General features: G+C 36.2%; 1 protein-coding gene across 11 annotated transcripts in view; it reads right to left on the reverse strand.

Moving 5' to 3' along the window:
- Window positions 1–12: 12 nt before the first annotated feature.
- Window positions 13–15,305, reverse strand: part of Abi1 (abl-interactor 1) — an 81,086-nt gene continuing 65,793 nt past the window's right edge. For 3 of the 11 annotated variants that reach the window (XM_006254354.5, NM_024397.2, XM_039096103.2), the window contains 4 exons: window positions 12,322–12,498; window positions 9,181–9,267; window positions 4,962–5,147; window positions 13–1,687 (listed from right to left, as the gene is read on the reverse strand). In XM_006254354.5, coding sequence (XP_006254416.1) covers window positions 1,512–1,687; window positions 4,962–5,147; window positions 9,181–9,267; window positions 12,322–12,498 — 626 coding nt within the window. In that variant the 3' untranslated portion in view covers window positions 13–1,511. The remainder of the gene's footprint in view (window positions 1,688–4,961; window positions 5,148–9,180; window positions 9,268–12,321; window positions 12,499–15,305) is intronic. The other 8 variants (XM_006254355.5, XM_006254353.4, XM_039096101.2 and 5 more) reach the window with 4 other exon arrangements.

Raw genomic sequence — 15,305 nt, forward strand, 5'->3', positions numbered from 1 at the left:
ACGATATCCAAATTTTTTGTATAGGAGCATAGTTTATTATAAAAGACTGTAGATAAAATTTAGACAACAGGTTATTTACAAATGAAGAAAACATTCTGCTTCAAAAAGAAAGCATAATATAGCTATCTGATCACTAATGACATAGTACTTCAAAAATAACAAAGGTGAAATATATATGGAATAGTTGATTTGGTAGGAACAATGGTCTTTAATTTTCAGAAATATTTTGCACTGCTCTCATCACTTACTATGCTGTCATAATCTGTAACCCTCAATACATAGAAACCCACACTTGTGTGATCTACTTTAATATCCTAAGCAGTACAGTCTTATATACAAGAGAAGTATCCCTCAAACCCTCCCTTAAATCAAGGAGACACACAAAGTGCATGTGTTGCATTTAAGTTACAATACAAACCTGCTTATTACATGGCCTAGTTTCTTTCCCAATTATTGTAAAAATTTTGTTTCTAGTGGCAGGCAATGGATTAAATATGCCTATCCACAAACTAACTGCATCCATCTTTACAATATGTAAAAGATTTTCCTTTCACTGAGTCAGTGTAAATTCAGTTTCATTAAAATATAAAAGGTCAAGTGTAGCATTCCTTCAGATGTTACCCCCAGAATATCATGTGCTTACTCTGACACAGTCTAGCTCCAAAATCTGCAAAATTCTGTCGCATTGCTGTTTGGACACATTAAGATTAAGCTAAAAATATTTTCAAACTGATGCATTGAGAAAATAGAACCATAATTCTGCAATAAATCTTTTTTAAGGGGCTGGGGGTGTGCATGCATATGCATGAGCACACATGATTAAAGCAAACCAGTAAAGGAGAGGACAAAAATCCTTTGGTTTACTTATGTATTTATGAATGGAAAAATTTATAATGCAAATCTCACTCATTAAAAAACTTAGATACAAATTACAGCATACAGCTAGTCTTTCATTTCACGTGGAGAACTTAGGAGACTCAGGTATGAGTAGTGCTCCAGATAACGCTTACACAAATTGGAAGCTTCTTGAATTGCTAAGTATATTTCAATACATAAAAATTTATGCATGCTTTAAACACAGTACTTTTTTAAAAATGAGAATTGAAACCAAAAGTATGACCAGCACCAGCATTGAAGTTTCTGTTTTTTTTTTTTCCTATTAGTCTGACACAATGTTAGTGACCATGCTGCACTGAAACATGTAATGGTGCATTCTGAACCATGATTTGTTAAACATAATAACCCACATCCCCAGAATTTTTAGGCTGGTCATAAACGTATCAAGGTGTGAGTACATATGCATGATCAATTACAGGCAGTCTGACAGCAATTGCTGTTCAGCAACGTTTGAACTGCCTCCAAATTTTAAGCTTACAGGTAGACATCCAAATATACCAATAAAACATGTCCTGAAAATATGGGCACATTTTAAACATTAAAACAATTGTTAACCATATAGTCCCACAGTATGACAGAGTAATAACCTACATGAAAAGAAAACGAAAGAAAAACTAATCAGTATAGTGCATGATTGATTCAACATAGTTCCCAGGGAAGAGTCCAGTTACTCGATTGCAAACTCCTTCGAACCAGCCATCATCGTTCTTCTTTATGACATAGATGATTGCACCCTCTTTAAAGGACAGCTCATCATCCTTGTCTTTTGTATAATCATATATTGCAACAACTGTGGAGGAAACAAAGTATGGCATGAGGATACTATCTCCAATGTTTACTTGAATTTTTTTTTTTTTTTTGTTCTTTTTTTCGGAGCTGGGGACCGAACCCAGGGCCTTGCGCTTCCTAGGTAAGCGCTCTACCACTGAGCTAAATCCCCAGCCCCCTACTTGAATTTTAAAATGTAATACCAAGTAAATCTATAGTTTAGGAAAAGTAAGCAATTCTAGTGGGAGTTTATTTATTCACTTTTATTTATTTTTGTTTTTTTCTAGGCAGGGTTTCTCCTCAAACTCACAGAGATCCACCTGCCTCTGCCTCCCAAGTGCTGGGATTAAAGGCACAGTAGAAGTAAATGATCAATCAAGTCCCTAAATCATTGACCTGACATAATGGCCACACTGATAATATGATCACATGAAAGAGGGCACTAAATCTCTTTAAGAAACATCTGAGGCCAGTGAGATGACTAGGCTTGGAAACAAGTGCCAAGCATAATGGCCTGAATTTGGGCTCTCGAGTCCTATACAGAAGAGGAGGCAGCTGTGAGCTGCCCTCTCATCTTCATGCACACAATGGCTTATGTACCTCCCCATAAAACACATGAAGTAGTAATTTTAAAATCTCTGAACTTATGTGGTTTTAGATTTGTTTTTGGTTTTCTGAGACAAGATCTCACTGTTTAGCTTAGACTGGTCCACAGACTCTTGGTTTGCTTCAACATCCCAAATGCTTGCATTACTGGCTTGCACTCCCACAAAACCAAGCATTAAATTTAATGGTTGTTTAGGTTTTCTGTTCATTCAGACAAATATCCATGGAGTATCTAAGCAAAGTGCCATGTTACAAATACATTACGAACAAAGCCATTCAGTAAACCAGATTACTCTAGGTGTCTTAATTTGACCACACCACACATTTACTGGGAAATAAATCTATATTCAAAAATTCCATGTTAATTAATGAGTATAAACTTGGATTTTAAAATAGAAAAAAAAAGTGTCTACTTACTTTAAGAGTTTTGTTTTAAAAGATGGTAAAAGTAAGGGAAACCCCAGAAAGTGTGACAAAGTTCAAGATACTCTTCCTTTCTGGTTAACATATTCTGTCTTTCCATTGTTGTAAGAAGGGAAAACAACTTACATGTATAATACTTTCTTAACTACTGGTTTGTAAATTTAAATATTCCCTTAAACTCATTTTTTAAGATAATCCTAAAATTCCATATTTTATATTCTATTATATGTGACTAATACTTGAGTGATTTTTATATATGTCATTTATTTTTAAGTTTCTTAAAATACAATTTTTAAAGCATTTATGATGGTCCAGAATTATTTCTCCCCTAGGAAAGATGGTTTGCCTCCTTAATAACTAAATTAGTGAAATAGGGGAAGATTTGAAGTACCAATTGACTACCGCCATTTATTAAATTAAATAAGCAGTCTTTTCTCATTCCAAAACACTGCAGTATGTGAGATTGCAAAAGATCAACAATCATTAAGAAAAGGTCTATAGCTAATTTAACTTTGGTAATACTCTTTAGTATCTAGAGTCACAGGAGGTGAGATTCAGTGCTGTACAATGTTATACTAACAACAGTCCAAAGTATTCACATCTTTGAACAGAACAAAAACTACTTCGAGTTCTTAGTTTCTCTAATGCAAATGGCTCAGGAAAGTACTGAAGCACATTGTGCTTGTTTTCTAGTTTTCTTTTTAAGTGTAAGGGTCTCATCTCAATGTATATACTCCCTCATATAATTTCTCTCACTACTACTTACCATTAATAATAATTTGATGTTGATTATATTACCCAGGATCTAATCATGATAAAAAGTCAAACTCTCCCTTTTATATGTACTGTGAAGGCTCTCTGGAATTTAAGTCTATTAGTTTAATAGAAAGATCAGTATCACATCCGCATATATTAGGTTAAAGATACATGGTCAATAAGAAAAAGGCTTTAAATAGTCATGCTATAAACTGATTAGCCAGCCAGGTTAAATAAGTTTCATTATCTTGCCATCACAAAAGTGTTATTAAAACTTCAAATGTAAGTGTATTGGCTTACTTGACACAATCTAGAAATGATCTGGGAGGAAAGAATCAATTGAAAAAAATGTCTTTGTAAGATTGGCATCTCTTGATTGATGTGAGAGGCCACAGTCCATCCTGGGTAGTGCCACTCCTGGGTCTTGGATGCAAGTTAAAGGTTGAACAAGCTAAGAGAAGCAATCCAGTACGCAACATTCCTCTACAGCTTCTAGGTTCCTGCCCTGACATCTCTTACAAGCTGTATGAAATAAGACCTTTCTTCCCCAGGCTGATTTTAGTCATGTTGTTTTACCATAGCAACAGAATCCTTAAGTCTGACAATAATCCTACTAACTCTTCTCTGCCTAAGGCAGAAGGCTGAGATAACTACACACACCAGGCTAATGTGAAATTTGCAATGATCCTCCTGCCTCTGCCTTCTGTGTACTATGATTTGTGGCATATGATTTCAAGTCATGCCCAGCTTAATCCTCCTAAATATTAACCTGACTTACACTAAAAAAATCAACAAATAATAGCCCAATGGCAAATCTAACCTATTGCCATTCACACTTTAGATTCTTATTTTAATTTTATTTTCTGTTCTGAGTGTTTTTGTCTGTATATCTGTATCTGACCACATGTATGTCTGGTACCAGAAGTCAAACACAAGAGATCATTAGATCTCCTAGAACTATAGTTATAGATGGGTATGAGTCACCATGTAGGTGCTAGAAAATGAACCTGTAAGAAATGCCCTTAACTCTGAACCATTTCTCCAGCTCCCCAACTACCAATTTTTGTAAATAAAGTTTTACTGAACACAACTACATCTACCTACATATATATTAATGTATAGCTTTGAGCTACAAACCTTTTGAGTCAATAGAGCCAGCAAAATCTAAACTATACCTGGCCTTGAAACATCAGTAAGATCATATAAATACATGCCTCAGGAAGTCATTTAACTAAGTTTTGATCTATAAAACATAGGCAAGTTAATCTGAAGACAGAAGCATCATGGTTTGAAAAGATGCATCTAAACAATTTAAATTCAAAGAATAAAGAAGTATCTCCCTTTCACACTCCTGAAAACTACAAAGTGTAGGCAGTAAGAGTTACTTACCATCTTGACTGGTAAGACAGTGCCAGGTAAGAAACACTGGATGAGACATTTTTGTAAATAATAATAAAATTCCGTAATTAGGTTACTGTACTTCACATCGCTCCATGATAACAGTACCTCACCTTTCTCAATATAGTTCTTGGGAGCCCATGCAGGGTCCCCATCTGCATATGGGTCACTATACTGAACTACTGCAGCTTCTTCGTCTTCGTAGTCCACAGGAGGAGGTGGTGGGGGAGGTGGAGAGTCATCGAACATGGGAATGTCATCTGGTGGAGGAGGTGGTGGTGGAGTTGGGCTATCAGCAACTAAAAGGATTCAGACAAGTAATTAGTCTAAAGGAAAAATTGTCTATTAACAGAATTTAACCAAGTTTCTAACTCATAGAGCATGCACTATATAAACCATGCAGTGATTAGAGGTAAAAGCTGGGTGTGTTAAAGTCTATACTACTTTTAAGCACAATTTTGCAACAATAAAATGAGATAAAATAAGCATAATAAATGCTACATTAGTGAATGTAAGAGGTTAGGATACAGTATCTACTTTCATTAGAATTACAGGAGTAAAGAAGTTTCTCTATCCTAAGTCTCAGGTAAAAACAAACGCTCCCCTAGGCCAAGTTGCCGAGGGGACTCTGTCATGGAATACCACGAAGTATCATACAGCAGAGGTCTGATGGCTTTCGCTATGTATAGTCATGCCTGCGATTGTGGCTTTAGTAGCTTTAGTGCCCTAGAAACTGCATCTCAAGTGGACATGTCTTTTATGTTTTGCTTTAATAAAGAGTAAAGCCAAGTTGGTCATATCATGTTTAAATTTTTGTATAGGGTTTTGTTTGTTTGTTTTCTATTTAAATTTAACAAACATAAAAATAATTCCAAATGAGAAGACTGCATTGAGTATCTTTTAATGAATTAGTTATATTCATAGTCAACATTTAATGTAGAAAGGAAACTAAGATTTTGTAGTATGGCTAATAAAACAGTGCATGAGATGACACCAGATCCTAAAGATCCAGTTTTTAACTTAAAACACAATTAAGTTAAGATTTAAACATAAAATACTGAAGATGTAGTAATTTTAAAAGAAATAAACAAACAAAAAAGAATCGCACCTCAGATTCTAGACGGCTGGGGTATGTGTACACATGCTTTAAAGAACCCGGTGTTAACAGGAAAATGGGCGTGTGGGGCTGTACTTACTCGGCCACCAATGCTGCTAGGACTAAAACATTTGAAGCTAACACAACTAATGCTCAAACTTCTACTCCACAAATTCCTTTAAAAGTTTAGGGGATTGGGGGTTTGGGGGGAGTCAGGGAAGGTAGTGCATGCCTTTCTTTCCAGTACTTGGGAGGCAGAAGCCCAGGGATCTCTGTGAGTTAAAGGCAAACCTGGTCTACACAGCTAATTCTAGGCTATCCACAACTACACAAAAAGAACCTTGTCTTTTTAATAAGAGAGAAAAAGAAAAGAAGGACAGGTTCTTGTATTAACTGATTTGATTTTACAGGTTATTGTTCCTGACTGAGGACAGAGTGTTAGGATCTAGGCAATGCTAGTTTAAAGTAAGCAGAGTTTAATTCTGTGGTTTTACTTTTATCCTTAAGATGACAAAGACAATAGAAAATAAACCCTGCGTGGTGATGCCCACGAGAACCTAACAGCCGAGCAGTGTGTGTGCAGCTGAGCTGTTCACCACACTGGCTCACCCTGCACCTAACACCTCCTCCATAGAATAAAGCTTTCCACGTGGAAGGAAGCTTCTCAAGGTCCACTCAACTGCCACTGAGCACATACTGGCTTATCTTCAATTTTATGCCAAACGTCTGATCAACCCAACTTTGTGCCCTCGTACTTTACCTAACACTATCCATGTATAGTTCAAAAGCCTATCTGATGTTAAATAAAAAAAGGCATGAGTCATTAAGAGCTCATATCTTAAACCAGACTAGGTTATAGATACATGTATTTATTGTCACTTTCTCTGAGTACCAGAACACGAGCATTTAAAAAGCACATAAAATATATACGCTTGATAAAATATTTAAAGTGCTGATATACAATTTCTTAATCTTAACTTGCTTAGAAAAACTTGAAAATAAACTTGGAATACCAGTGGTGTAAAAATAATGAACTCAACATCATGTGTTTGGCAAAAAGAACAGAAATCGTTATGTCAAGGTGTCTCTTTGGGAATAATGCATAAGAATACGGGGTTTTGTTTTCTCCAGTTATCAGTTAGTCAATGTTCTCTAGGCCCACAAAGTTGATGTTCAATGGCTACTGAGCTTCTTTCCTAGAATTCTTCATGATAGGGCAGTATAAAGAGATAAACTGGCATACTCTCCCACTTCTGACACGTTTAGTTTCTAAACTGTATCAGCATCAAGAAACTGCAATATCGCTGGGCATGATCAACATATCTGCCATCCCAATACTCAGGAGGCTGAGGCAGAAGGGACTATACTGCAAGGCCAGCTCAGTGACACAGGAGATCTGCTCCAAATTCCAGAAGCTGAGAATGTCATTCAACTATTTCAGCATGTACAAGGCCCTGGATATTGCTTAGAACATCAAAAATGGGGAAGGGGACAGCAGTGACTAGCAACTTACCCTTATCATTTTTAAACACCTAAGATTTATTTAATTTTAAATATTGGAACACAGAATTTCAAACTGAAGTTAATAGTAAGAAGGTTTGCACTCAGAAATTTCAAAATTCTAAATCTCTATTTGCAATAAGCTCCTTATACATCTTATGAATACTGTCTTAAATTTTTTGTTTGTATTCTTACCAGAACCTATCATGTAACACTGAATAACAATATTTGATTGGTGGAAGGAAGGGACTGAGAGAAGCATCATGAGAGTCAGCAAAAGCTGACACAGAATTTGCAAAAATTTACTTTCCCAAAGGATGGGCTGCTTAATTAGTTGCTCATTACTCAAACAATTCTGAAATGGATGGGAAGATTGCAAATGAAGTAAATTGGAACTAAATACTGTCTTAATTTCAATGTTTGACATTGAATATATTCAGCAGCTGTATTTTTTATTTGCCACACAATATTCACTCTGGACATATAGAATCTTCTGTAATCTCAAACGATATCATTAATACTATCTACTTAAATTAAGTATACATATCAAAAAGTTACTAAACCCAGTCTTCACTAAGATAAAACTTTTAAGAAGACTGACAGGTTTACATTTGGGAGATGACCTCACAGGCCAGCATTACTCACTTACTGGCTAGGGCAGGAGGCAGATGCCACCTTTCTTGCCAGTCCCTCAGATGGACAACATGCATTTGATTCACTTATTCTTGGAGATGCGTGGTTTTTAGTATTTTTTTTTGTAAGTACATGAGTTTTGCCTACATGTATAACATGAGTGCAGAGCCCACAACATTGGATTCTTTGAAACTGGAATCAGACTGTTGTAAGCTACAACATGAGTGCTGGGTGAACTAAACCCAGGTCCTCTTGAAGAACAACAAATGCTCTTAACCCACTGAGCTATCTGTCCAGCCATGAAACCTCATATAGATCAAAATCTACAGGCATGTTCGGTAATGAAGTCTCATATAGATCGGCATCTATAACCATTCTCTAATTTTTTATATTTATTTATCTTGTATATGTATGGAAATCAGAGAACAACTTATAGGAGTTAAGTTTCTCTTTCCACCACGTGGGATCTAGGGATGAATTCAAATCATTATGCTTCACCAACTGAGCCACCTCACTGGGCTAACAATCTGTGCTATTAAAGGAAGGAATAGGGACACTGTCTCAATTTCCTGATAAATGTACAGTGTAATTCTATTTTGACAAATCTCTTAAAGTATATTTTTATTGTTGTCTTGACTTGTATATTTCTTTAAAGACAGTGTCTCACTATATAGCTCACAGTATCCTCTAACACGAAAATCTCAATCTACCTCAACCTCCCAAGGATTTAGGATTACAGGCATGCACCACCATACCCAGCTGCAAAGTGTTTTCTAATTGTCCCAGTAACTATTAGGGGTTTCAATATAATTTGCACTCTTGATTTTACTCTTTGCTTAAAAATACACAAATATAGATCTCATACCTTAGATCATCTAAATACTTAAGAAAACTGCAGTTTTGAAATTGATATGGGTCAGTAAAATCATGCAGACAAGGAAAAAAGAACAGAAGCCCGTGCTCTTCAGTTTCAGTAACACGTATCTGTACCTACTCTTCAAGGTAAGATTAGCTTCTCAATAAGAAGAAAAATGGTGACTCATCAGCCATGCATGCTAGAGAAGACAGCCTCTAATCTCTGACAGCTGTGTTTCCAGACTTACTGTTTTCCTGCACCCTGGCCACGAAGCCTGTGAGAGGTATCTGTGGAGTCAACTGAGGCATGGGGGGAGGAGGGGGGGCAATAGAAACTGGCAGCAAGACACAGTATGGGGAGTAAACAGATAAAGAAAAGGAAACAAACAAAAAGCAGAAGTCAGTTACAAGGACCACAAACATAAATAAGTATGCCAAGAACAGTCTGCAAATGAAAACAAACAAAACAAAACAAAACAAACAAACAAACCCTGCTACCATCTTCAAGTTTTTGTCCCCACAGAACCTAAGGCTCGGCCACAGGTGTAAGTGCATAATGTAGTAAGTACACTTACTCTTAACCCAGCATTACATTATTTGGGGAACTTTTTAATTTACTATAACATTTATCTTAGCACAATGTTTTTCAAGGAAAGACTTCTAAAATATGTCACAATTAAACATCTACAGAGCCCTCCAAAAAAACCTATTTTAGTTTTAAGTCTATAAACTAACAGACTAATCTAGCTTTAGGGTAAAGATGTAAATTTAAAACCAAATAATGTTTAACAGCTGTTAATTACATGTATACATATGTAGATAAATCAATACATTAACCATGAATTTCTTTTAAAGAATGTATATCTACATTTACATACTTCTCTGGGAAACACTTTCTTACAAAGTAACATTTGTTACTTTTTTAAGTTGCCAACTTTATTTGTAAGAAATCAACCCTAAATTTACTAAGGGACAAGAATGCTCCATGTATCTAGTGATTAATTTTTCAGTTTCTGAGGGGAAGTTGTCAAATATGGTCTTTTAATGGATACTGAAAAAGGAAACTTAATCACTAATCAGTCAAAATGTACATTATCTGCACTTTATTAGTTCCTGATTAATATAATGCAGCCAGTTACTGGCTAGCTTAAAGTATGCACAGCCTTTTTCAGGAAATACTTTGTAGGAAACTGGCATCAAAGGTTCCTGTGACTAGCAAATATAAGAAAGGCTGACACAAAGATATGCTTACTTTGTCTCACTTTAACAAGACAGTGACTGCTGAAAATGACACAGAACAAGTCAAGGGGTTTAAATGGAAAGACTCTGCTTCCCAGTGATCACCAGTAAGTGATGTTACATTAACCAAGTAAAACAACTTTATTGGTCCCTAAGATAATTTCATCCAATTTATCATTTTAATCCAAGGTACAAATTTGTTGGTTAGAGAAATATATATGCTCTGATATTTCATATAGATCTAAAAACAGCATTCAGTTTACTAGCAGAAACTGGTCTTTCATTCTGTTACAGAGACGACTTGTTAAAGGGTTAGAGGGTATTGATTTTAAAACAAACAAAAAAGCCTCCCATTAGTCACAATAATTTCAAGGAAGAACCCTTAGTGACCAGTCATGCTCGTTAGTTGTGGGAGAAGAGACAGGAGATGTACTATGAAGATGCTCTTCACCAGCACATGTGCTGAGAGGAGCAGTGCACATCACAGCACTAAACACAGCCACGTACCAGTAAACTTCACCAGCAGCTCCTACTGAAGGAGAAATGGATAAAACAAAATATGCTTTACACCCGAGGCTAAGTTTCCTTCCCAGTTTCAAAAAGAATACTGATATTCACTAAGAAGTACCCACAGACATTTGTGAAACTAGGCAAGTGTAGGTTGGTGAAATAAAAACCCTATTTGCAGAATAAATTGAAAGACAAAGTGTGTGTGTGTGGGGGGGGGGGGAGATAATGACCATTAAGATGGGATCATAAAAAGCAGAATATGAAAAGAAAGTTAATGAAATTAGTGGGCTAAACAACTAATTTGTCTTGATTGTATATGCCTTTAATAGGCTTCAGGAGGCAGCGTTCAAGGTCAGCCTGAACTCCACAGTGAGTTCCAAAATGAACTACCTCAAAAAAAAAAAAAAAAAAAAAAAAGCAAAAGCCTAAACGACTGAGTTATACGACATTCAGACACTGAGGCTCAATATCAACTGGCTGCCAAGGAGAGAGCAGGCAATAGTTTAATATTTCATAGTAACCTGAATGACAATTCTGGTCTGGAAAAAAAGGTGTATAAATCTGAGGTTGTCTGTGAATATAGACATTTAAGAAAAAGTGGTTTTCAATTTGCTATAACCCAATTACTCTGTAACTCAAAATTTTAAACAAAAGACAAACAATATCTTCTCCTTAAGTTAGGCATAGTGGTGTTTGCCTGTCATCCCAATAAGCAGGAGGGCTGAAAGTTTAAGGCCAGTATAACTTAAGTAGTACCAGGCCAGTTAGGGCTATAAAGTAAAGCCTTGTCTTTTAAAAACAATTATATATATATATATACACACACACCAAGCAAATTCCCATGTAAATGTAGCATAGTCATCATTATTTTTATGGAACATTCAGTTCTAGAAACACTTAAAAAGAAGCTGCCATAGAAAAACCTGTCAGCCACATCCAATATTTCATGACAAAAATACTAGACAATAGGCTTATTTCAAACTATTTCCCTTCTAGATTTAGCATGGAAAGTGAACTCAATGATTCTCCTCAGATATTCAAACCTTTTCTATTTCCTGTAAAATTTTTAGACACTGGCTGTAATTAGTACTGAGGTGTGTATTTTGAAGTAAACAGAAGGAAATCAAAAGAAAATCGCCCCCACCTGTTAGAATTATTCAGACAGAAAAGTAAGCAGGCATTGTAAATGTTTTCATTTGAAAGCATTTTAAAAGCGCTCACAAAAAAAAAAAAAAAAAGCGCTCACAACCTTAGAAGTGATAGCCAGCAATTTCTTTTCATTAAATTTTTTTTAAAAATCCTGTGTGTTTGTGGCCTTGGACCATTACTGAACCATCAGAATCAAGCCAATAAAATTTAAGATTGTTTAGTTGAAATTACACTGTAGTAATACTAATAGCACATTGAAGTATCTGTTGAATTTTGGTAGATTAAGTACACGCAAATGAACCCTGGAGAATAAGTAATAAATAAGCAGTTACATTTAAAATGGTTATTCAAGGATTAACATTCTAAAGCAAAACCAAACATGAAATAGCATGATTTAAATTGTTGTCTATCACAGTCAAGAATAACAGTTTAAAATAATTTCCTTCAAAAGGAGCTCCACTATTGCTGTATGCCTGCAAACACAAGCTTACTTGAATTTTGAGAATAAAGTGGACCTCCATTAACATGAGGCTGAGCAGAGAATTGCGCAGTCACAGAGGGAGTTCGTCTATATCCACCAGAAGATGTCGAAGAAGTGGTAGAGTTGTGTCGAGAAATCTGCCTGGTCATTGTGCCATACTGGGAACCAGGAGCTGCGCCAGGGGCTGCTGAAAAGCATTAGTCAAAGGCAACCAAGACAGCATTACAAATACCCACAGTGGCAGGACAGGGAGTTACTGCTTTCTAATGCCCAGACATGAAATAAGGAAGGAAGAAAGTGAAAATCAAATTATCTCCACTTCTAAAGTTTACAAACAAGAGGACAGCTAGTATGAAGACCTACAAAAGTGACCGGTGAGCATTATTAATCCTTTGCAATAACCACAGTCCCAAATGCTATTTACTAACGCTGCATGTAACCCACAGGTGCATTTCAGAATGTTCTCTACACAATGCACAGGAACAACTATTCAGACCACTTACACTGTATTGGTATGATAAGTAACACAGGGATAACTTGAAATATATGATAAGAAATATATGTGTAAGTTGTCTGCAAGTTCCACACCATTTTATTATATAAGGAACCTGAGTTTTTACGGATTCTCTATCTATTGAAGGTGGGGTATCCAAGAATCAACCATCTGAGGGAATAAATGACAACTGTATAGCTTTTGCATGTACACTAGCTCCAACAAAATGAGCACTCAGGCAGGCTGTGGAAGGCCCCAGCTGCTGGCTGTGGGTCATTCAGGACTGCTACCTAAGCAACTTCCTCTCCTGAAAATCTGATTCAAAATTCTATCAGGCTAAAAAACCCAGGTTAAGTATTAATAACGTAAACAATAAAATTTAAACTGTTAAGTATATTTTTCTGATTTTATAACTGTTAATAATGGCTGTTATTAATTATTTAGGTTGTATTTAGGTACTATTCTTAACACTACTAGAATATGACTTTTTATGAATGAACACTGCTAAATATAGTTCCTGAATTTCCCTCGGATAACTATTTTTAAGCTTCAGCACTGATGACAATCTCCCCTTGAGAGTTTGAAGTTTCTGGGTCCTATCCAGAGATATTAACAAAGTAGGTCTAGGATGGAGTCTGAGAACTGAAATTTCTACAGTTCCTCCATGTTGATGACCGATGCTCTGAAAGTCATTGCTCTAAATAAGTAGTTAGAAAACATTTTTTTCTTTAAGTCCACTCCTAAAAATTAAAACTTAGGTGTGCCTGGAGTGAGTGGGTTATACCTCTATGTAATGACCACATTCAAACTCAAACTGACACAGCTTTAAGATGAGTTAATACACAAGTGCACAAAGACTTCACAGAGCCTCTAGAAAAAAACTTCTGACAGAATGGGAATGAAAAAGACAAGTAATAGCTTTGAGCTCACAAACCTAAGCAGAGACTTTTCCAAGAACTAGTGTTCCGAGAACTAGTACTCTCATGTTAGTATCTAAGTCTGACACTGATAAACCAGAGCAGCTGCTGGCTTACCTTGACGAGTAAGCAACAGAGGTGTTAGTATCAGGAGGGAGCATTTCAACAAGACGCACCATCAGTGTGGACCCAGGTCCACATGCCCCCACAGCAAGGCTGGCAAGCAAAGATGACTGTCTACATTTTCATCCAGTGAACTCAACAATAGCATCTCACTGTGGCTTTAACAATCGTCTGCCAGCTACTAAGTAGGCTGAGAGCATTTCATTCTCACAGACTTTCTTTCAGTGACTTCTACATTCATGGGATTTTGTATTATCTCCTTCCCTCTCCTTTTTCCTCAGTATTATATAAATGTTTTGAAAAAAATGTAAAAATATTTTCAGTTTAATGTCACCTAAATTAATTATTGTAAGAGACACCTCACCATTTATCCTAAGTATTGTGTACTTCTAAACTGAATGTGGATTTGGGAGGTAGGGGGAAGCTAAGACAGGGTTTCTCTGTGTAACATCAACCAGACTGGCCTTGAACTCACAGAGATCCGCCTAGCTCTGCCTCCTAAATGTTGGGATTAAAGATGTATGCCACCACCGCCCAGCCTGAATCTACAATTTTTTTTTTCTTTCTTTTCTTTTTATCGGAGCTGGGGACTGAACCCAGGGCCTTGCGCTTGCTAGGCAAGCACTCTACCACTGAGCTAAATCCCCAACCCCTACAATTCTTTATAGTCTAGTCCTTCCCAACTTGAAGACAATTTGAACGCATCCTACTGACATTTATTTCATAGTACTGTCAGCCAACTTAAAACCTAGGCTGCATCAAAACTTTTGAAAGAATAATCCAAAGCATCAGAGCATCCCAATCACACTCTATTTCCTTTCCATGTTCCACTTCCTGTCTCTACCTTCACCCCAGTCCTCTGACTGAATGTGATAGTTGCTAGTTTTCATCAATCTAAACAAATTACAAATAAAAATCTCGTTAAGTTGGTTGGCCATAAATCATACACAGAACCATGCTGTATTGTAGTAGAGAGTCTTCTCCGTGTTCTTACAGTGTTAAGTTCAAAGGTCTTTCACCAAAAGAAATTAGTAATGATTAGATTTAACTTTTACTAGTACCATCTATAGCCCAACAACTGTAACAACTGTAATCTGTCAGCTACAGGAGTACGCTGCAGATATGTAAAATATAACTAATGATTCCCCAGCGCCTACATAGTCTCATAAGCAACACTCACTGGGAGAAGCTGAGCTCCAGGGAGCCAGACACAATGTTTTCTAACAAAACAGTTTATGACTTAGATCAGAGTGTAAAAACAGAACTAAAACTTTCAAAATGGCAGGGAAATACTACGTATTAGAAGGTAAACAAAATAAGAAACATCTGTATATAAAACGTGTTCAAATGAGTTTATAAATGCAGTACCCACAAAATTAGTCTGTGTTTATAATCAGATCATTTTCCTTAAACAATACATTTGATAAGTAAGATTATTTTCCTCTAATTCTTTTCATTATG

The sequence above is a fragment of the Rattus norvegicus genome, chromosome 17 (genome assembly GCF_036323735.1).
Source record: "Rattus norvegicus strain BN/NHsdMcwi chromosome 17, GRCr8, whole genome shotgun sequence".
Classification (NCBI taxonomy): Eukaryota; Metazoa; Chordata; class Mammalia; order Rodentia; family Muridae; genus Rattus; species Rattus norvegicus.